Source organism: Ambystoma mexicanum, chromosome 10 (genome assembly GCF_040938575.1).
Source record: "Ambystoma mexicanum isolate Mex_15411 chromosome 10, UKY_AmexF1_1, whole genome shotgun sequence".
Lineage (NCBI taxonomy): Eukaryota > Metazoa > Chordata > Amphibia > Caudata > Ambystomatidae > Ambystoma > Ambystoma mexicanum.
In genome coordinates this window covers 1,238,837,101-1,238,860,835 of record NC_090932.1, presented here as the reverse complement: position 1 = coordinate 1,238,860,835, position 23,735 = coordinate 1,238,837,101, and the positions used below count along the sequence as shown (strand labels likewise).

The window sequence follows — 23,735 nt, the reverse complement described above, 5'->3', positions numbered from 1 at the left end:
TATAGCTTTCAGGATCCCAGATCCTGTATTTGAGGTCCTTCTTGCCCCTCTCTGCTTGTCACCTCCTCCTCCGGCTCCCAGTGTATCTCTGCCCACTTGCGTAACCTGACTTTGTTTGTGAGGTTCTTTGGTCCTTTCCGGCTTCGGCAGTCCACATTTGGGCTTGTGGCTTTTCGGCAGGCTGTGCTTGGTTGGCGGCAACCCCTCAGCATCAAACCTCCTCTGGGTAGCAGTCTTGCGTCCCCGGCTTCAAGACTGCCCGTCTCTGTAGTCCATCAGCCTGCCATCCCCTCTTTCTGCTTGGGGTGGGCTCGATACCCCCCTGTCTTCTCGGTTGCTTCTCTGCCCCTGCGTGTTCAGAAGCTTCCCTTGTGGCTCCTCCAGGGAGAATGGACCCCTTTTGAAAGTCCTTCTTCTCTTTTTATTTCCTGGTGGGGATCTGCTATCCTAGATAGTCTGGTCCGCACATTTTGGTTCCGCAGGATGCTGGTCAGTACTCTGCACATCTTCCTCATCCCAGTGTTGTAGTGGAGTTCAAATGGGTAGATTACCCTCTTCCTCGTACTATTACTTGTTGAGTGGGTGGGTGGATCTGCCTTACACAAACGCATGGTATTGTGGTTGACTAAAGAGCCCTGAAAAGGTTAAGAGCCTGAGAGAGGGGGGAATAGTGGCAGATGTGTTCCGCGTCTCTCCCAAAGTGTCGTTCCTGGTCCCATATGGGGTTTCCCTACCCATGAGATCCACCCGCTGACTACCACCCCCAGGTGGACTAACAGGTAGCGGCCTCACCACCCTGGCCTCATGGGAAGGGGCTTCCCCATGGAAGCAGTGACAACATTCTGGAATTCGTCACACTATGCACGCTTACTCTTCCTTTCTTGCTTTTTTTGTAGGGGATTTTAATATTTCATGGGGGAATATGGTGTGTACCTATTTGCATTCTTTAGCTACTTATTTTGAGCTTTTACTTTTTAACCAGAATTGTATTTATCTCACTCATGTAACAGGGAATATACTTCATTGGATTTTAGTCTGCATAACTTTAATGTATGAGCTGAATGCCAGAATGTCGATTGGTCCGACGATAGGGTGCTTATTATACTGGTAAAAATCCAGCAAGTCTTCTTCCAAGATCAAGATTAGTCCCTTTGTAGTACAGAGGGGTTCTTTAGGTTAATTAATGCATCTTATATTCAGCATTGATAAATATATCTATCTTTAAAGATAACAATTGTTCTCCAGCATGGGGTCTGGCATGGATTCACATGCTCATGAATATTCCCCGTCGTCAGGCTGGGAATCCTCGGTAAAGAAAAAACCAGTATCGGTTTCGTTTCTGATCTGTCTTTCGTAGTAATAACCAATCACTGGTCTCTGCGTCATACTGACCACAGCCAATGACTGCCCTCTACCTAAGCACCGCCTCTGGCAGCCATCTTCAGATTTTTACCGCACGTTCATGTGTTGGGATCCTCGTGCTATTGCTCTCGAGCGTTAGTGCTATTTTTTTCACGTTTTTTCTCAAAACTTCGTTTTTTCGGTCAAAAAGAGCCTCAAGCTCCACCGATTCTCCATCCGATCAACGGGGACCCGTGTCGGATTCGTCTGCGCCCCTCAAGGGTGAAGATTTCGTCGAGCTACGCTTTTGGAGGACTCCAGAAGTTTCTCAGGCCCGGTCATGGCCCAGGAGAAGGGAAGCTCGACGCCCGGAAAGCTGTTCAGGGTCTGCCCTGGATGCCAGCTGCAGAACGTCTTCAAGGAGGACGAACACTCTTTTTGTCTTTACTGCCTACATGAGGACAAGACGCACGTGGAGAAGGACTGTGCGTTTTGCGGCAACATGTCGGAGCGGACCATGAAGGACCGCCATCAACGTCTCGCCAACTGGCTGGAAGGGAAGAGCCCGTCCGGCGAGAAGAAGAGGAAGAAAGCCGAGCGGTCTTCTAAGACCTTTGAGGACGCCCCGGCGACGGGGGTCCAACATAAGGCCAAGCACCGCGAGTCCGCTGGCACCGGGAGCGCCGAACGGTCGGGCTCTACGGGCGCCAGGCAGGGCGCACCCTCCCCGGCACCATCAACCACGAGCCAACGCTCGGGGTCGGGTAAGAGGAAGGCCGAGCACCCGGCGAAGCTCCTGGAGAGGCCCCGGTCGAGCTCGAAGGCGGAGGGGGAGCGAGGCAGTGTCCCCCCCCCCTCAAGGATAAGGCGGTGAGCGCACCTAAGGTGGTGAAGGCCTTAATCCATCCGGCCAAGCCCTCTATCGAAACTGTCGCGGCGGCCCTGGCTCAGCCTGTGGAGGCTACACCAGTGGTGGCGACCTCGGGGCTCAGAGTCTCCCTGCCACCTCGGAGGGAGTCCTCTTTTGTGCCCATCGATAGGACCCCCGTGAAATCCCCCGTGGGGAAGAAAAAGGGGGGGCAGGGCGTCGTCGTAGATTCGGCCTCAACCTCGGAGGAGGAGCTGGTCGAAGTCTTAAGCCACGGCCTCGGCGTGGAAGAAGACCGAACCGTCGGGATGGATCCCGACGCAGGTGACGACGACATCGTCGAGGGTACCGACGGGGCCCCTGATCGCCCGTCGGATTCCCCTCTGCCAGCGCCGCGAGACAACTCGGCGGCCATTTTGTTGGGTATACAGTCCTTATGCTCAGAGATAAGGACGAGAATACCGTTGCCGACGGAACCTCTCCCGTCGGGGGACCCAGAACCGGGACCTTCTGGTGTTCCCCCTACCAAGAAAAGAAGGATCCACCCTCCGCCTCCTTTTCAGCCGTCGCGCCCCTTCCAGCCCTCCTCCCCGTCCACCCGAGGGGATGATACGGGGACTGACACGGCAGCGACGGGTACGGACGACGAGGTATACGACGAGGATGTACCGTCGTCGCCTCCCACCAGGGCTTCTCCGCCCGATGAGATTGGATCGTTCCACTCCATGATCACCAGGGCATCCGAGCTTTTCCAACTCTGCCCTGAGGAGAAGAAGAAGGAAGGCTTCCTTTATCAGCGGCGCGAGGCCAAGAGGAAGACGGTCCTCTCAGTGCCTCTATTGGACGACATTTGGGATGAGGGCCTCACCCTCCTCAAGAACCCTTCCACGACGCCAGCTAGAAGAGACCGGTACGAGAAGAAGTACCGGGTCCCGGACACGGCCCCCCTGTGCCTCCGGGCGCAGCCCACCCCGGACTCCGTCGTCTCCGCGGCGGCCAGGAAAAAAGCTGGGGGGGGTGCGGCCTCCACATCAACTTCCCCACCGGACGGCGAGGGAAAGAAATTGGACGCTATGGGACGCAGAGTCATCTCGTCTGCGGCGACGACGATTAAAGCGGCCAACGCCTTGGCTATCGTGGCCCGCTACGACAGGGAGCTCTGGTACAAACTGGCTTCCCTGCTGGACTTCTTGCCGGACGACAAGAGGGCAGAGGCCCTGGAGATCCTGCAGGAAGGTGAGGTGGCTTCGGACCACGCCATTACCGTTGCGACGGACATCGCCGACACTGGGTTCCGCCAGTTGGGCAACGGCGTTTGCCTTAGGCGGCAAGGATGGCTCAAGGCTACGGACTTCCGTCAAGACGTTCAGACCAGAGTCCTGGACATGCCCTTCGATGGGAACAACCTGTTTGGGAAAACAGTGGACGATTCCCTTCAGGCCATTAAAGCGGACACCGAGACGGCCCGGGCCCTTGGAGTTCTGCAACAACGACGGACGCCCTTTCGGAGCAGCGGAGGCAAGGGCGCCTCCAAAAGTTCCGGCGGCGGTTTCTCCACCTACCGTCAAGCGGCCCGCTCGTCGGCTCAGGAGGCCTACAGAGGACGAGGCAAGTCTGGCGGACCCCGCCGTCGTCGCCAAGGAGGTCAAGGCGGCAAAGCCTCGTCGAAGCAGGATTGAACCGGCCGTGGGGTCGGGCCCCCACCGAAGCACCCCGGTGGGAGGCCGGCTGGCGAGCTTCGTCAGCGTGTGGGAGTCCATCTCCACCGACCGTTGGGTGCTGGACGCCTTGGCCCGTGGCCACGCGCTCGAGTTTCAAAGAAGGTGTCCGCGCGTCCCCCCCGTGGCCAGGAAAGAACTTCACGTCCCTCAACTTCTCCTGGAGGTAAAGGCGATGCTCAGGGAGGGCGCCATTGAACTCGTCCCAAAGAGGCTTCGGGGCTCCGGAGTTTACTCGAGATACTTCCTCGTGAAGAAGAAGACGGGGGGATGGCGCCCCATCCTGGACCTGCGACGTCTGAACAAGTTCATCAAGGCGCAAAAGTTCCGGATGGTCACCCTCCAGCACGTCCTGGGTCAGCTGGAGGAAGGAGACTTCCTGTCGTCGTTGGATTTGGAGGATGCCTACTTCCATATTCCCATCCTAAAGGGGCACCGAAAATTCCTCAGGTTTGTGGTCCAAGGGCGTCACTACCAGTTCAAAGCCCTCCCCTTCGGACTACGGTCGGCACCCAGGGTATTCACCAAGTGCCTTGCACCGGTGGCGGCGCAGCTGCGCCGCGAGGGGATCCACGTCTACCCCTACCTGGACGACTGGCTCATCCGAGCCAAGACGAGGGAGCTCGCCGTGGATCACACGGCAAGGACCGTCCAACTTCTCACGGACCTGGGGTTCTCCGTGAACTACGCCAAGTCCCACCTGGTACCCGCGCAAAACGCACTGTTTCTGGGAGCGAAGCTCGACACAGTGTCCTTTCTGGCCTCCCCATCGGAGGAAAGGACCAGGTCCATCCTGGGCAAGGTACAGCGGATGTTGGTTTCCGACGCGGCCAAGGTGAGGTCCATCAAGTCCCTCCTTGGAATGATGTCTTCTTGCATCTACCTCATTCCCATGTGCAGGCTCCGGATGCGCCCGTTGCAGGAGTTCCTGGACGCGTGCTGGATCCAAACGATGGGCGGCTTCGAGGAGAGGATCACACTCGACGAGAGTTTCCGCCGAGCGGTCCGGTGGTGGGGCATCCGCGCGCATCTGACGGCGGGCATGGACTTCCAGACCCCAGACCACCAGGAGACAGTGACCACGGATGCCTCCCTGGAAGGGTGGGGAGCGCACACCGAAAATCTGCACGCGAGAGGCCTTTGGCTCCCGACGGAGAAGTCCCTCCATATCAACGTCCTGGAGCTCCGTGCAGTGTTCTGGGCCCTCAGGTCCTTCCTTCCGTCCCTCAAGGGCAAGGTGGTGAGGATCTTCACCGACAACACCACCACCATGTTTTACATCAGGAAACAGGGCGGAACCAGGTCCCCAGCACTGTCCAAGGAGGCGCAGGACCTGTGGCATTGGGCCGTCGCCCAGAGGATGTTTCTGGTGCCGTTTCATCTGGCAGGGATAAAAAACACCATCGCCGACTCACTCAGCAGGGAGCTGCGCTCGTGCCACGAGTGGGAACTACGGCAGGATCTAGTGGATCGCCTCTTCTGACGGTGGGGCACACCCCAGATCGACCTGTTCGCGACGGCGACGAACTCCAAGTGCCGGAGGTTCGCCAGCAGGTTTCCCCAGGCGAGGAGCATGGGCGATGCTTTCTCGTTCCCCTGGGAGGGCCTGTTCCTCTACGCGTTCCCTCCTTTGCCACTGCTAATCCGGCTTGTCAACCAGCTCAAGAGGTCACGGTGCAGGATGATCCTCGTCGCACCTGCGTGGCCGAGGCAGATATGGTTCCCGGACCTTCTGGACTTGTCAGCGTCCCCGCCAATCAAGCTGCCGGTGGACGCGGATCTACTCTCCAGGGAAGGAGGCGCCATCCTCCACCACGACCCGAAGTCGCTGAACTTGCAGGCCTGGCTCCTGCAGCGCTAGAGTTTGGAGGATACGACATACCGGCCGACTGCAGAGAGGTTCTTGCAAAGGCCAGGGCGTCCTCGACTCTTAAATGCTACGGACACAAATGGAAGAGGTTCTCTGTCTGGTGCCACGCACAGAAGATTAACCCTCTACGGATTACGGCTCCCCAGGTACTGCCGTACCTGCTGACGCTGGCCAAAGCTGGACTGGCACACGCGTCCATCAAGATTCATCTTGCTGCGATCTCCCGATACACCAGAACCACGGGGCAGACGTCCTTGTGGTCTCATCGTCTGGTGAAAGAGTTCATGAAGGGACTGTTCAGATCGTTCCCGCCGGTGAAGGCTCCGGCCCCGGCGTGGGAGCTCAACGTGGTGCTGACCAAGCTCATGGGACCTCCGTTCGAGCCTCTGCACTCGGCCCCATTGAAGTTTCTGTCGTGGAAAACAGCGTTTCTTGTGGCCATCACCTCCGCACGACGGGTGGGAGAGATCCAGGCCCTTTCCTGCAAGGCCCCGTACTTGACTTTTCACGACACGAGGGTAGTGCTCAGGACGCACCCCTCCTTCATGCCCAAGGTACCGTCGGACTTCCATCTCAACGAACCCTTGGTGTTGCCTGTGTTCTTCCCGTCGCCTTCGTCGCCGGCTGAGAGGACTTTGCACTCGCTGGATGTGGCTAGAGCGCTGAAGTTCTACGTGGACCGCACGAAGTGTTTTCGGAAGACGTCACAACTCTGTCAATCAGGGGAAGGCTCTCTCGAAGGCTTCCATTTCCAGATGGCTCTCCGGCTGTATCATGTACTGTCATCGGTTGGCAAACCGACCGCTGCCTGGCCGTCCGAGAGCCCATTCCACCAGAGCGATCGCAGCTACCACGGTGTGGTTCTGGTGTGCCCCTGCTGGACATATGCAGGGCTGCTACGTGGAGGTCGACGCACACCTTCACGAAATTCTACTGCGTCGACCGGGATTCCAGGGAGGAGTCCAGGGTCGGCCAAGCAGTGCTGCGCAACCTGTTCGCCTGAGGTGAGCCTGGTGAGGAGGTAAGATGCTTAATGTTGAGTTTGATGTAATGCTTAATGTTGAGCCTTTGCCACCTCCCGTGGTTGTGCATGTGTGTACTGCTATGTATTCTTTATTCATGAGCATGTGAATCCATGCCAGACCCCATGCTGGAGAAGGAACAAGTTACTTACCTGTAACTGTTGTTCTCCAGCATGGGTCTGGCATGGATTCACATGCGAACCCTCCCGCCTACCCCTCTGCGGCTCTTCACTTGGTCATACTGCCACTTCACGTGCTTCTAAATCTGAAGATGGCTGCCAGAGGCGGTGCTTAGGTAGAGGGCAGTCATTGGCTGTGGTCAGTATGACGCAGAGACCAGTGATTGGTTATTACTACGAAAGACAGATCAGAAACGAAACTGATACTGGTTTTTTCTTTACCGAGGATTCCCAGCCTGACGACGGGGAATATTCATGAGCATGTGAATCCATGCCAGACCCATGCTGGAGAACAACAGTTACAGGTAAGTAACTTGTTCCTTCTGTTGATGTTATTTTTGCCAAATCTCAAGAAATCTGCTGTGGACACCATCTCCCCTTTGCATATGAAAACTTTACGACCTAAAGCGTCGGCTCCCTGGTTTTCTGTAACTTTAAACTCCCAACGCCAGTCCGTTCAAGTTTTGGAACGCATTTTGCGCTCCTCACCTTCAGTTGTTAATTTAAGTAATTTAAAGAAGGCACAGCGTTGTTATTCTGACGAGGTCTCCAAAGCAAAATACTCTTGCTATCATGCTTCTATTGAATCTTCCACCAATCAACCAAACACATTTTCTGCTTCCATATAAGTGACGGAAAATCCACTTCCATCTAAACAGCCTCCTGTTTCTGACACTAAATGTCAAAATTTCCTCTAGTTTTTTTCTAACAAGATTTGTGATATTTATAATGGGTTAAAATGGAACCAAGTGTTTCATATGTGGAAGGTAGAACGTGGTAGAGGGAAAGACTGTTGGATGAGAGGAGAGCAAGGGGAAAGAAGCTTCCATCGTAGAAAATGGTACCAATTTTTTATTTATTAAAATAAAGATCAACCTTACCCATTTGATTCATTGATGTCTGCTGACCTGGGTCACAACAATATTTGCAAGGAGATACCTACACTTTTACCCTGTAAAACCAGAGTAACATGGGGCTTCATTTGTGTTTCCAGACATAGCTGAACGTAGCCTATTGATGTCAATCACCGAAAGGCACTTATTTTTTTGATGATCCTTTTCCAGCTTCTAAAGTTAAAAAATCATTTTCTGATTTTTCTTCCTTATTGTCTTTAGTTCATGCATCTTTCATTTTGATCTGGTTGCTTTCCTGGTTCTCTTAAAACCGGTCTCCATTGTAAGAAAGAGCAACCTTGATGTGGAGCGCGTGTCTAATTGTAGACCAGTTACTGCCTTAACATTGTTGGGCATGTTTGAGAGAGTTGTTTCGGACCAATTGAATGATTGAATTATCAACCAAAATGTATTTGCCCCATTTCAGTCAGGAGTCTGATCCAGCTGTAGAACTGAAACCGCTACCTTGCATATCCTCGATGAAGAGCATATCATTTTGGATGATGGGGACTCTTGTCTGTTGGTACTGCTAGATTTTTCAGCAGCCTTAATTATGATTGATCATGAGCCCCTTCTTGAAATCTAATTGTATCGCATGGGGATTAAGAGGTCTGGTCCTCGATAGGTTTAGTTTATTTTTGAAGAATAGGAAGCCAATGGTTTTTAGGGAGAATGCTCGGTCTGATTCGTTTTTAGTTCCATTTGGAGTTCATCGTTTCACCATTTCTTTTTAACTTGTATATGGAACCCCTAGGCAATTTATCTACAAAGTACATTGATCTTTATCAATATGCTGATGACACTCAACTTTCTCTGAATGTCTTCTGAAAGAGGAGAAATGCTGCAGCTCTGTGACTGTTTATTGGATATTTAGACATGGATGTGCTCTTATTTCCTGAAACTGAATCCTGGGGTCCCCATCAGAGTTTTCTTAAACAGCGAAATCGCTAGTTTTCACTTTGGACTCTCGAACGACTTTCATACCCCCACATCATTTTCATGTTAAAATAAGCTAATTTCCATCTCTATCCTTTGAGATCTGTGAAATCATTTAGTTTCACCCGTTTTAGTGCAATCCCTGGTTTTGTTAGACTGATTTTCGAAATTCGATTTAAGTGAGTGATCCTCAATCCTCTGCCTCTGTGCGATGATTTCTGGCACAGAAAAATGTGATCGTATTGCCTCCATTATACAGTCTTTTCACTAGTTGCTATTGGATGTCAGGATTACTTTCAAATGTTTAAATTGTTATGTATTGTCTACAAAGTGATTCATCTCCAGACCCCTGCTTATTTTGCTGAAAAACTGAACATTTCTGGAGGTTCAAGTGATCTTTACAGCCAGGACTCTTTAGTTTCGAAGTTCTGTTCTAAAATGTAAACGTGTATCCTCCTTGAAAACATCCTTTTCAGGCGCAGCAGTAACATACTGGAACTCCTTTCCACCTAATTTACTCAAGATTCCTGAATATCTGAGTTTCAGCAAGTGTTAAAATCTTAGTTGTGTAAATCTTTTTTTGTTATTGTCTTTTACTGTTTTATGGTCGGATGTATTTTGAATGTATTGTACTTTTATTGAGTTTTGATCTGTGTATTTTATTGCATATTTGACTCATGTGTGCCTTGTGTCCTTTTTAAAAACCTAAAATAATAATAATACTTTCATACTTGGTCGGATTTTCGGTCACATTTAAGACAAAGTGATAGAAAACCTACAAATGTATAGCCTGTCAGTTTAAGTGTATGTATAAAACATATGCAAATAATCCAGGAAACTTGCTGTTTTGAAAATGTAACTGTCCAGAAATATGTATAACATTCTTAACACTAAGAAAAGTTTATATTCCCAAAAACACAACTAAGCTACTGTATCTGCAGACATTTGTGTGGCACCTTCAATTATAAGTACCAGATGTTATGATTCCAGAGAGAAGAGACTAGTTCATTGCATCTAGACTTGGGTTGTACTCATATCTGTACACATTACATTCTGTAATGTTGCTAGTATGTCTTACAATCTGGCCTCAAAACGGTTTCCAGTTTCTGTGACTTAGATGCATTTTGAGGCAAAAGACAATCTTTGTCCGATTCCATCCCTGTTTTCCTTCCCAGTCTTTTTAGATGCTTGGATGCATGTGGTTTTCTGGGTGGACGAAGAAGTGTGATTAAGGCTCAGTTGGCCTGCTTTTTCCACAATCAAAAACTCTTCTATTTTGGAGTGTGTTAAGTTTAGCGAACATTTTCTGTTTATTGAAGTGCTCTTTTTGGTTAACATTTATTCTTCGTTATTGTGGGAGATATAGAAGGTGTACACAAACCAGAGGGATTTCTTGGATCAACTGAAGGAGGTTGTTTTTCTTTGTCTCTTTTATATGACCTGCAAACTGTTTTTCTTTTTCAGGGAAAGTTCTACTTGATAATTGAAGAGCTGAGCCAGCTGTTCCGTGCCCTTGTGCCTATCCAACTATGGTACAAATATATCTTGGGGGATCACCCCTCCAGTGGCTACTTCTTGGGAGGCATCCTGATCATATTGTATAGCCTCAGCAAGGTAACTGCAAGCTCTTCTTCTTCTATCCCTTTCCCCACCCTTAACACTAAAAGACAAATAATGTATGTCTTTTATGCCAGTCTATGTAAAAAATTTCAGATAATTGTTCAGGGCCCTTTTACATTACATTTAAGCTTTCATACGACTGTATCGATTAGTTCATATTAATTTATTTATTGAGACTTAGACAAGTGCCGCATGCAAATATTCTATTTTACCGATAGTTGACACTTCTTTCCTGGGAGTTTGACGTGTGGACAGTTTACAAATAGGATGTCAGTTATCGTTCTTTTTCTTTGCTAGTGTAAGGAAGGCATGGTATCAATGTAAGACGGACACAACTGATCACAGTTCAAGGGTGTTCATTGAGCTTTTATCAGGGGTATGAAAAACGCATATCTCACCCTAAATCTATGATACGAGCAAGCTACGACCATCAAATAATAATAATACATTCTTAGTGGGCTGTAGTCAAATAAAAAGGGCATATACCAACAAAAAAAACTATTGCCAATCCTTACCGCTTTCCTACAAAATAGTGTGGGATAATGTTTACAAAAAAAAAGTGTTCACAAAATGATAAGTTGGGATGTTTAGGCCGGGGCCTCCCTTACGCATGTTTTTAGCAAGGGACAAGGCGGGTCACTTGCACACGGCGCAATCCGAGCCTTCTCCGGCACGAGGTCACAGTTCCTTTCACCAACATCAGGGCCGTCGGTGCCCAAGTCTCTTTAGTGCAAAGTCTCTTGCCTCAGCAGACCTGATGCTCCATAAGCAATAAAGAAAAGTTCCTTTCTCAATATTCACGTAGGGCTATTTCCTCTTCACCCTAGACCTCCCTCAGTCAAGCTCCGATCCTTCTTTCACCATTAGCCTCCCTCAGTCTGGTTCAGACCAACTTCAATTTGTAACCATCCCTCTGTCGGGTTCACATTTGCCACAACAATCTTCTTGGGTGTGTTACTGTTCACCCTAGTTCGCAGGCATCCAGTCGGGTTCACGTTTGCCACAACAATCTTCTTTGGTGTGTTCACCCAAGATCCCCCTCTTTAGGGCGCTCACCACTTTTCTACAGTGAGTCCCCCTGAGTCAGGCTCAGACCAATTTCACTTTACAGACAATGAAAGACTTTCGAATGTGCACGGAATTCTACCTAACCCGCTGCAGGACCACTTCGATTTCACAGTTCAATGATTCCTCCCCGCTCTGGAGGTGGGCACCAACAGAGACCTTCGAAAGAGCACCCACGTGGCGCTGGACAACTCTGTATCTGGTACCTATTTCAATTTCACAAAAGTCAATTGTATACCAGTTCTCTTTCTGCATACAATTTTGCCGCTTGCAACCTTGAGCACAACGCAGTCCAGTCTGTTATCAGTTTCTCCAACTCACCAGCTGTGCTGAACTCATTGGTGTTGCTTTGCTGTCGGAGTCAAGGACAGTAGCACAGTGACAATCTCTTTTCCCCGCCCTGGCTAGCAGTGTGGGAGGGCCCTGTGTATCTTTGACATATGCTGCACCATTCGTCGGCTGCAATTCCAGGCCTTATGTTTCTTTTCCTTGAGGCTTCTTGAAAGTCGCGGTTCTGGGTTGAAAAGGACAAGGGTCATTCCCTCCTTGTTGTCCTCTCTGATCTCGCTGCATTTCTCCTCGGTTTAAACTGCCATTTCGGAATAGCTGCTTCCTCGTGCGTTTGGCCTTCCTCAGAGTGTGCTTTTGTGCTCCGCCTTTTATCTGTGTGGGGAAGTATGATGGAAGTAAGGTGTGTGCAATTATCAGTAATTGCCTGACTCTGCCTGGCCTTGTTGGTGTGAGAAAATGGCGGTCGTCCTTAGGAGTCAATGGCCCAGGGATTCCTCATTGCTCCCAGTTTGTTGTTCCTCGTCTGTCATGTCAGCAGGGTAGGAAGGGTGAGGATCAAGGGAGTTGAAGTGGTTTGTATAATGGGGTGAAAAATGTGCTTGAAAGGTTTCCAAATAGAATGAACCTATCGGATAATGTTTCTTAGAGTTCTGACTTGGAGTGGGGAATTGGGAATAGTGAGCGGTGACTTCATATGGATATGTGTGGGAACGGTTCTGCATCAAGAAGGACATGGTCGAGAGGAGGTTGAAGTAGAATGACGAACTCCTATGAAGGCTGAGGGGATATCAGGTGAGGGCATTGGAATTGGGGAGCAGGAATACCATGTCTCGCCTAATGGTGTTCTCCCCAATGCCCCCCGAGGTCATCCACCCAGGTGATCCTCCCTCGTTTGCCCTCCCCCAGGGTTGGAATCCAACATCGATGGTCTGCCCCTGGCCACCTGAGTGTTGGATCCCGGGGGTTTCATAGGGAGAACACCCCTAGGTTTATCACACTAGCCAGTTGCTGATTCTTCATAGTATGTTCTGTGCTCACCCATAATTGGAGAAACCTCAGTCTGGTGCTACAAAGCTATGTGGTCACCAAGTACTAGAGTGATGTCCATTATGATCTTGTTATACTGTCACTAAAGAATGAATGATAAGGTATAAGGTCATCCAGAACAGAAGTGTGCTTTCCTTAATCCCCTATAACGCAAGTTTGGAGACCTACATCACAGCAAACATGGAGCCATGGTTGTACACTTCACTGGGGAATGGAACACTTGTTGGTAGCCTTAAATAAGGGATGGGTACTGTGACAAATCTGGGGATGTCGCCCCTTCTCCCCTACGGGGAGACATTTCCCATGGGGCCAGGGTGGTGCGTCCACAGTACAATAATCCCCTTGGGGGCGGTGCACCATGGGAGGATCACATGGGGAAGGAACCCCTTATAGAGATGAGGGATGACCATGTTCAGAGAACACGGTATGCCCCACATTCGTACACTGTGAGGGACCAGGAATGAACATCAGACACGGGGGGGGTTCATAGTTTTGGTCAAAGACTTTTATTAAAACAAAAAGGTGGTTGGGAAAGGCCTTTCTGTCCTTGCTCTTTTGGTGTTTCCCTACCTAAAACCAACACGAAGGATCTGTCAGTGGTCAGAATGTCCAGAATAAAATGTCATGTGCCAAAGTACTATTCTGGCCCTCACATTCTAATAAAACGACAATAACGTGAAAAGGGGTAATGTTATTGGCCTTTAATGGTGAATAAATATTCAAAAAAGGAAATGTATAGCTTTAACACAAAATGTTCCAAAAGCATAGAATTCCTGATTCCAGAGGGTGGTTCCCTTCCCCTGGATGTCTTCTTTCTTGTTTATTTTCAGGAATGTCAGTTCCTTGATTCACTCTTGCTCAATAACGCAACTAGAACAAAATAACTTGGTTTTAATTTTCGTCTTGTTATGATGCCTGGTGTTCTCTCCTGCCAGGATTTTCCTGTCCTCTCTTGTATTTTAACAACCTTTTCCTGATGTACTGTTATCAGTAATTCTTGTCTTTCTCTTATACACTGTTCATCTTGACCATGCCTAGTATAACTTTCTGCCAGGGTTTTTCCACATACACATGCTTATAACTTGGATTCACCTGGTACACTCTCCTGCCAGGGTTTTCTTTTATAAACACATTTGTATTTTGCCTGGTATACTCTCCTGCCTGGGCTTTTCATTCATATATACTTCAAAGATTTGCATTTGCCTGGTGCAATCCCCTGCCGGGTCTTTTTATTCAAACCAACACTTGCAATTTGTATTTGCCTGGTTTACCCCCCGCCAGGGCTTTTCTGATGTGGGCTTTGCTCTGTGAGGGGTCGGAAAATGAGAGCCAGCCACAAGTTTATAATAGTCTCATAATCAGATATTTTATTTAACACCAAATAGGCTGAAATAACGCCTTTTTAACCCTATCCCAAATAAAGAGGTTCCCTGCCTAGGAAACTAAAACTAAGAATCAGTCTGTGTCAAGTAGCTCAACTTAGAAAACTGTCCTTGTGTCCAAAACATTCTTAGCTGACTCTCACACTAGAAAGAACAATCAAGGGTGCATGGACATTTTTCTGATTTATGTTCAGTTTAAGGTGCTAAAAATCAAAACATACAAAAATTGATCCAAAAGTGTTTTTCCAAGGAGAACCCGTTGGATCCAGGAGATGGCTCCTTTACCCTGGATTGTTAAGTAGGGTGGCAATGTGTCTCTTTAAACAAGAATTCCTTGAGGTTGTAAAACTGCCTTCAGAAAGTCCTGGTTCAATCAATAATGTCCATGGTATCCAACAATGTCTTTTGTAGCAAATGTATTTCTCTTATCTGGTATACTTCCCTGCCAGGTATCTTTCTCCTCCAATTGTCAGTTGGCTGGTGTCTTCTCCTTTCCAGGACTTCCCAGTGGCTTCACTGTCATTTGCAATTTACCTCATCAAGATCTTCGTCGTTCTGTCAAAAGTGTCTACTTAGGGTAAAACTGGTTTCAGCTCTCCCCCACATTGACAACCCATGCATAGGTATTTATTCTCCTTTTATTGTTTCACTTTCTCTTGTCAGTATTCAAATCTTTACTCTTTCAAACATTGATATAACATTAGTTTGTCTGTAGTTAAATTGTCTTTGAGCATTGTCCGTAATATCACGCTCATGTACTTCATTAATTTCATTATATGGTTGTTGGCACGCCTCGGGGCCCCCAATGGTTGTAGGAGACTCACTGGTTGGTTGTGGTGTCCCTGACATTTGGTGTGCTTCCACGATGAAGCTCCCTTTCTGGATCGGCCTCTGATAGGCCGCCATCGTCTCCCTAGCTCTTCCTGCTGCTCTGCCCCTACTTGCCGGCTTTTCCCTGTGGCCTGGACTGGAGAATGCTGTACCCCGCCATGACTGCGCCTCCAAGAGCTCTGCCGTTTCTCTCGATGGCCCCATGATACTCCTCCTTCCCTTGCACCACGCCAGCGTGTGTAACTCATGTTCGTGAGCCGCTGCACAAATGTGCCCGTCTTCCTCCTGTCTGCTTTCCCCTTCACAGACCTCTCCACCACTGCCTGCCTTGTTATTGCAGATGCCATTTTTAAAGGTCCTGGGCACTTTAGTTCCCACAGAACAACTAGTCTGCACGTTAGGCTTTGGGCCTAGTGGATGTGGATGCAAACTTGGTTTGCATCCACTCTTTGCTCCTCTTCTTCGTCTCAGTACTTTAGGCTTTATGAGAGTTGAAGTCAATAGATGTAAGTGGTCTTCTAAACTACTGTTCTTTAAAAATCTTACGTAAAGAGATGTCAGAAACACAAGATGTTTTATGTGTACTGTAGATGTTTGGGGCTGTGAAGGCATAATGAACCAAGACACAGACAACGGATACAAAGTTAAAAAATAAATGTTTTAATAACTCAAATGTCAGGATGGTTGAAAGCCTTCATGCCCTATTCTAAGGTGTGCTTTCCCTACCTAAAGAAATGAAGGAAGGTCTGAGTCAGAAAGTTCAACTTCAGTCTGGTCGTCCAAAACCTAAACTTGCCCTCCCAACTAAAGCTAATCAATGTGTAGGCATGTCAGCAATAAACAAAATAGTGTTCCAAATAAAGTTCTGAGCTTCGTCCAGCTCCTGGCTTACTTTTCAGCTCCCCTTCCCCAAGTTAAAGATAGTTCCACAAAAAACTCAGGGTTCCCTTCCCCAAGTTTAGCTTGTCGTACTTCTCATAAATCTTTCAATGTTCAAACACAACTCCAAACCAACTTTATACTACTTCTGGCTTCTTAATAGTTCAATCAGATTGCTTTCTCCTGTTTCACTTCAGCAACCTCTTTGGCTTTCACAGTTGGAGTTTTCCTGGTCTAGGCGCAGTTATCAGACCACACGGTCCACCCATCGCAGGTTGCGCAACCAGGAACCTTAAGTCCCTTAGCCTCACACAGGTTCTTCTATATTTGTACTTGTGTGATGGTTCACACTCATTTGGCTTTTCCTGGTCAGCCTCTTGGCTTTGCCACAATGTATTATTTCCTTTGCCAGTCTCTGGGTTTGCCACAAAATGTTTTCGCACATTGTTCACGTCGTGGTGTTTTCGTTCCTTCACCACCTTGCTTTCATACTTTCTAGCAATCTTTCATACTTGCTGTCCATTGCCTTTCATACGGCTCGTGATTTGCTTTCAATAGGCGGTACTTGAATTTCACGCATACTTATCGGGTCATAACTTTGCCAAAAGCCTTCATTAAGTCCGATATTCAAGAACTGATCTTTTAATCTGCTGCTTACATTTGATATTGTCCTTATATTTCCTCTCAATCTGTTGCATTGGGTTCATTCCATCTTGCGCATGTTTTTCATTAATTCAGCCACTATTTTGGCTTACCCAAACCTCCGTTGAGTGCCCGGTTCGAGTGCTCTTCCCTTCTCACAAACCTGCCCCTGGCATCTCCTCCGGGCAGCTGTGCTTTCGGGTTCTGTTCCACAACCTGCTTTTCTTTCACCACGAGCCCCGCTCGCACTTCACCTTCTCTTTGTATCTCGCTGGCAGCTTTGCTTTCTCCCAGCAAATGCTGTCAGTAACTCTGCTCCTTTCTTTCTGTGTCCGCCGCTCTGGCAGCGCACCTCTGACCAGTGAGGCTCCCACACCTGTGGCCTTCTCACGGGCCGCCCAGCCCTTTGCTCCACAGCATCATGGAATCGTCTGCCAACGTCCTGGCTCTCCTGCAGGACCCACCACGGCTGCCTCCTGGTATGCAGGATTCTCCCAGCCTTGGCTCTCCCCTGCTGCTCTCATTTCTGCTGGGCTCTCTCCATTTTATACATCTGCAACCAGTTGGCAGGTTGCAGGTGTGAGTCTATAATTGTAATTGCCTGGTGGTAATTAGTGGAGCACTTGGGACATGCCTCACCTTTACAACACTTCACATGCTTCTTCCTTGTCTCAGTACTAGAGTGTTGAAATGAGTTACTAGTGTTCACTACTCCTGACTGCCTTTTCCTCGTCCGAATACTATGATTGGAACAAGGGGAAATGAGGGGAGATGGTTTGCAACAACCCACAAAGGCCGGGGGAGGGTGAGGGTGGCCCTCATAAGGAAAACCGGGATACCCTGTCATGCCTGCGGACCGCCATCCACTTTCCTCCTAGTGCTCCCGTATTTATGATGTCTTTTAGTGTTTTTCCGGGCAGAGGGAAAAGAGTAGCAATATCCTACAAATGCAGATGGGACCAATGCTTCATCATGGATTGGAAATGGGGGATACCACGACTGTCCCAAGGACATCCCCCTACCATTCTCCAAGTTTCCTTTACCCAAGTGATCCTCCCTTGTGTCTAAACGCCCATGATCTGGATCCAAGAGCGATGGCCCTTGCCTGGCCACCTGTACAGAGGATGCTGGGGAGAAAGAAGTGAGGACACCCTCAGGTTCCTCACAGGGCATACATGGAGTTTTGTCTACATATAGAGTATGCCATTAAAAGTTTAGGTCTTGCCTCCTGGGAGGATAGCTCAGCGGCAATGTGCGCGACTTGGAAGCAAGACGACACGAAGCAACACAGGTTCGATCACCGGGTCCGTGCTTAATTAGAAACCTCTTGGTGTTTAAGCGCGTTATAAATACGCAACTAAGACAAAAAAACAATTACGTAACAAAACAAAAAAACAATTCCTGTAACAGTGCCTCGATGCCTGCGGGCTATGTGAGCGCTTTAAAAATGTAAAATAAATACATTATTTCCTGTAGGGGAAAGGTTAAAATACTGCATCTCATCCGATGGAGTCATCTCTAACCCGCAGACCCCCCTGAAGCTGTCCCCTCCCATGTGATCTTTCCTCACATAACCACTCCCCCAGGATCCGGATTGGGTAGCTGCTGTCATCCCCTGCCCACATGGGAAGAGACCACCGCCGGGCAATCAGTGATGACTCCACTGGATTCATCACAGCTCCCACCTCAAAGTTTGATAGTTGACGTTTCCTACTACATCTACCTGGTATATTATTCTACCAGGGCTTTTCTTATCTGTATTTCGTATACATTCACACATTTGAATGTTCTTAATTGTGGTTTCGTTTTCCCTTTTAACCGATTCTTATCAACTTGCTCGCTTTCGTGTGATTTATCAACAAATGCCTGCATTTGGCAGAACTGCCAATACGCCCTGGTGTTCCTGCTTCCCTCAGGAGGACTCACTGGTTCTTCGTGGAGTCTTCTGTGTTTTAATCTATAAGCCTTCCGCGTTTGTTCAGCGTTTTCTTCAGCGTTTTCTTCATGTTTGCCGCCTCAGATTCTTTATTTTTTTTTTAAATTTCTTTTATTGATTTTTATACAAACAAAAACAATGAAAACCAAACAAGCAGCATAATCATAATGGTTCAATTGCACATCAAGTGATCGTAGTCACTGCTCCCATTATCCCGCCCTCCCCCCGTGAGCCTATTTGTCCATCTCTTTCAGTGTTTGGCACATGCGGCCGAGTTTCGTCTTCTTCAGAGTCTTTTGGGTTTGATTGTTATGAGCGCTTTCCAGGCCAATAGGGTGCCCACCTCCCCCTCATCAGCCCGGCTACTCGCATCTTGCCATGCCACCGTTTCAGCCTCCGCCCATTTCTGTAGGTCCTTCCACCATACATCCACCTTAGGTTTGTGGCATTTCTTCCACCCGATGGCGATCCTACGTTTCGCAAGCACATACGCCAGATTTCTTAGTTTCTCAATATGTTTGAGTTTCCGTGGCCTAGGGAACCCGCCCAGCAAGCAGGCCCAAGCCGTGTCTATAACGAGAGTAACCCCTTTATCGGCCAGTTTCTGCGCCACATCACTCCAGTAGCATCTAATAATCGGGCACGACCAAAACATGTGTCATGTCAGCGTTTTCAAGGTTACATTTAGGACACACTTGTATGCCAGCGTTTCGGAACTTAGATATCCTCAAGAGGGTCATGTATGCCCTATGCGTTACATACAGCTGAATTTGTTTCAATCCGGCATTTCTAGATACTTTTTTGTGGTAGCCCAGGGCACGCTCCCACATCCCGTCCTACATCGGGCCCCCACTTCCATCTCCCAGTCCAGTCTCAGATGCGTCAAATCTTTACCCACCTTAGCCATCACCATCTCGTACAGTCTCGAGATCTCATGACCCCCTTCAGACATATCATACATTGCTTCCAAGACTGCATCTGGCTCTTCTATCAGTACTGTTTCTGGCCAGGTGCTCTTAATCATTCGCACCAATCTGATGTATGTGACATATTGCCCCGTGTGTAAACCCACCTCTTTGTTGAGTTCTATAAACTCCTTAATGGATCCCTCCTGCCAAACATCGCCTAGCGTTGCCAGCCCCACCGATTCCCAGTAGTTCCTAACAATCGCCCTTAGCTGATCATCCCCTCCTGTTAAAGCAACCAACGGTACCTGCGGGAGGCACGGGTATGGGACCTCCATTAGGCGACAAGCCCTACGCCAAATTTTCCGCCCCAGCTTCAACATCGCAGGGCGCCCCCTCATGTCAGTTTCGGACAGCCAGATCATTTCTTTCAAGTAAAACGGGGCACAGTCCTGCCCAAGCACCCTGTGCTCAGGTTTCACTTCATCGGAGAGCCACTTAGCCACATATTGCAACTGTCCCGCCAAATAATAAACCTCAAAATGGGGCAGTCTGATACCTCCTTTTTCCATAAAAGTTCTGCAGTTTCCAGAACGCCACCCTATTTCGGGTACTGTGCCACAAGAAATCCCTACACATGCTGTTCAATTTACTAAAAAACTTCTTGGGTATTATGTGTGGGATATTGCTAAAATAATGCAAAAGCCTGGGCAGAACTACCATCTTGAGCATAGCCCCCCGCCCCATCATCGCCAAGGGCAATCTAGCCCAGAACTGCATGCTGTTTCTGATTTTCTCAACGGCTACTTCCGTATTGTCTGTGTTCGTCCTGCGCCGTGTGATATATATCTATGCCCAAATAGCGAAAGGAGCGCATGGCCCACGGTACTTGTAGCACCGGTAGACCTCCTGCAGGGATCCCCCTATAGCTACCTAATGGGAATATGACAGATTTTTGGGGGTTCACCGAGATGCCCGACAACTCTGCATACCTTTCCATCACTTCAAGTATGTATAAGAGGTTTTCTTCTGGGTATTGCAAGTACAGCAACAGATCGTCCGCGTACAAGGATATCAAGTGTCGTTCCCCTCCCACCTCAATGCCAATCGTCTCGTACTGTGCTCTAAGGCATATTGCCAAAGGCTCCAGGGCCAAGATGTACAGCATCGGGGACCAGGGGCACCCTTGTCTGGTGCCTCTGCTAAGTTGCCATCTTTCGGATATCACCCTGGCAAGCGGCTCACTATACAACATCCTTGCCCATCTGATATAGCACGGCCCCATTCCATATCCTTCCAAAGCAGCCAATAGCCATGACCACTTGACCGAGTCAAAAGCCTTGACTGCATCTAGAGACACTATTGCCATCTCACCCTCGTTTTTGACACCCCATTCGACCACCCGATGAAGTCGCCTATGGTTGTGTGTAATGTTCCTGTTCGGGACGTAACCCGTCTGATCAGGATGTATGAGTCTGCCAATCACTTTCCGCAATCGATTCGCAAGAACAGCTGTGGGAATCTTGCTGTCTTGATTGAGCATCGACAGGGGCCTGTAGGAACCACATCTGTGCTCCGGTTTATTGGGCTTGGGCAGCGGTATGATAATCGCCTCCCTAAGTGACTCAGGCAACCGTCCTATCTCAAACGCTTCATTCAACATGTCCAGCATTGGGGAGAGGATTTCCTCCTTGTATACTTTATAAAATTCGCTGGGGAACCCATCTGCCCCTGGGGCCTTACAAGTGGGCAGCTGCTTTACTACCTCTTCTAATTCCTCCAACGTGATTGGGTCATCTAACTCCTCCCTCTCTTCGCCGCTTATCTTGGGCAGCCCTATGTCTTCTAACGTTTCGTTTATCATGCGCTGGTCGCCTATCTCATCATCTCCATACAGCACTTTGTAATATTCCACAAATTCTTTGTTAACCTCCTCTTGCATGGCCACCTCTTCTCCGTCCTCCCTAATAATGGTCCTAATCGGAGACTTGGGGGTCTCGCTTTTGTATAGCCAGGCCAAAAGGTGGCCTGTCTTGTCTCCCCCTGCATGCTGCCTCTCGACATATTTCTTATAATTAAGATTGCAGAGTCTTTCCCAGTGTCCTGCACATTGTTGCTGTAGTTGGAGTACCAGCTCCGTGTCTACCTCTTCGCTCTTCAACGTTGTTTCTCGCTCAGTTTCCGCCCTCTGTAGGTCGGCCAAGACCCCACCCTCTAACCCTCTTGACTTAGCAATGGCCGCCCCCCGCATCACCACCTTAAAAGCTTCCCATAGTGTGCCCGCAGAGTCAACACTTCCCGTATTTTCCACAAAAAAGTTAGTAATCTCCTCCCTTATATCTTCTCTAAAGATTGGATCTTTGAGCGCCTCCGCTCGGAGGCGCCATGTAGGGATTTTCGCCCTCGGGGGGCAATATTGCCATCCGAGGATCAGGGGCGAATGATCCGAGAGGACCCTGGCCTTGTATTCGGTTTGAGTAATCTCGGTCATCACATCTGCTGTGACAAATACGTAATCGAGCCTAGTGTGCAGTTGGTGCGGGGCCGAATAATGTGAGTATTGCCTCTCAGTGGGATGTTTCATCCTCCACGCATCTGTAAAACCAAAATCTGTTAGCAGCGCCCGCAACGCTCTCGCCGCTGGGCTAGGCTTATTCACCCTATCATCTGACCTGTCCACCGCCGGATCCAACACACAATTGAAGTCCCCGCCCCAGATCACCGTGCTCCCCATACACACACTAAGATTGGCACACAGGGCTCTGAAATATGCTGCTGTGTTTTGGTTGGGGGCATACGTGTTTACTATGCATACCTCCCTGCCCTCTACCAGCCCTCGCAATATAGCCATCCTTCCATCCATTTCAACCACCTCTTGTGTCAATTTGAACGGGACATACGGTGCCACCCAGATTAGCACCCCCCGGGCATATGCAGAGTATGGCGAGCCCACTACGGTCCCTTTCCACTTTCTCTTAACTATGTCCAACTTCTCCCGCGTCAAGTACGTTTCTTGTAGTAATGCAATGTCTATTTTCTGCCTTTTCAGATACATCACAATCTTGTTTCTTTTCAGGTAGCTGTTAAGGCCCCTGACGTTCCACGTTATTATCCTGAGGTCCCCCATAGGTCGTTAATAAGCACCCACCCGATCCTCCATCGGTTACGTCCCTTCATGCACCGCACGTGCCGCAAGTTGGTTCTCCCAAATAGGCTCGAAACAAAACTCAAACTCCCCATAACCACACACACACTCAACTCCCCATCCCCTGACTTTCTGCCCACCCACCCCTCCCCCAACAATACCCTCCCCAACAGTTGCCCAGCTCCATTCCTGGATCTCAGGCATCCCCACATCTAGCCCTGCCGAGCGCGAGCTTCTACTCAGGGCTCAGTAGGATATAGCCGCCCTAATGGCCGCTGAAACTAATAGTCTATTGGGGTAGGTCGTCCGCGTTCTGTTGCTCCTCTCAAAAGAAAAACACATTACACATTCAATTGCCAAACCGTTACCGATTACAGTTACACTCACTATATTCCAGTCCGAACCGAGCACCAGGCTCATATCGTGTACAAAGTTCAGTTAGTCACAGCTTCTCCATACAATCAGGGTCTTTTTCCTTACTGAATCTTCATTTGGTATGATCCTGCCGATCCCGATCCGCTTCTTGTTCCGGGCAGCCCTGCAGGTCCAGCCATGCGACAACATCCTCAGGGGTATCAAAAAAGAGCGTTTTGTTCATATGTAGCACTTTCAATCGTGCCGGGTACAGAAGCATATATCTGATTCCTGCTGCCCTCAGCCTCATTTTGACGGCTACATAGCTATACCTCTGCCTCTGTACCAGCATCGTGTAGTCCGGATACGCTGTGATGTTGGTGGATGCTCTCTCTATCGTGCCGCCCTTACGAAAGTATTCGAGGATCTTCTCTCTATCTCTGTAATTCAGGATCTTCATGATGATCGGTCTTGGCGGGGCCCCCGGCCGGGGTTTCCTCCACCGTGAATCCCTGCGAGAGATTGCCAGCTCCGATCATGTTTTCAACATAGTTTGTGGGATCTTGACCTTCTTCTCCCTCCGGAAGGCCAACCACGCGAATGTTGTTTCTCCTCGCTCTTCCTTCCACCTCTTCCACCCGATTTTCCAAGTTAGCGACCTGTTTTAGGACATGAATCTCCTTCGCATTGCTCGTGCTAACATCGGTATTGATCTTCACCCCACTTTCCAAACCGCTGGTCCTTTCTGCAAGTGTCTTAACATCTTGACGAAGCAGGGTGAGTTCTGTGCCTACAGCATCGATCTTATTCT

General features: G+C 48.9%; 1 protein-coding gene across 2 annotated transcripts in view; it reads left to right on the top strand.

The window, feature by feature from the left end:
• RNFT2 (ring finger protein, transmembrane 2) overlaps window positions 1–23,735 on the top strand; it is a 594,232-nt gene that overhangs the window by 488,029 nt on the left and 82,468 nt on the right. For both annotated transcript variants that reach the window (XM_069619214.1, XM_069619215.1), the window contains one exon: window positions 10,292–10,441. In XM_069619214.1, the coding sequence (XP_069475315.1) occupies window positions 10,292–10,441 (150 nt within the window). The remainder of the gene's footprint in view (window positions 1–10,291; window positions 10,442–23,735) is intronic.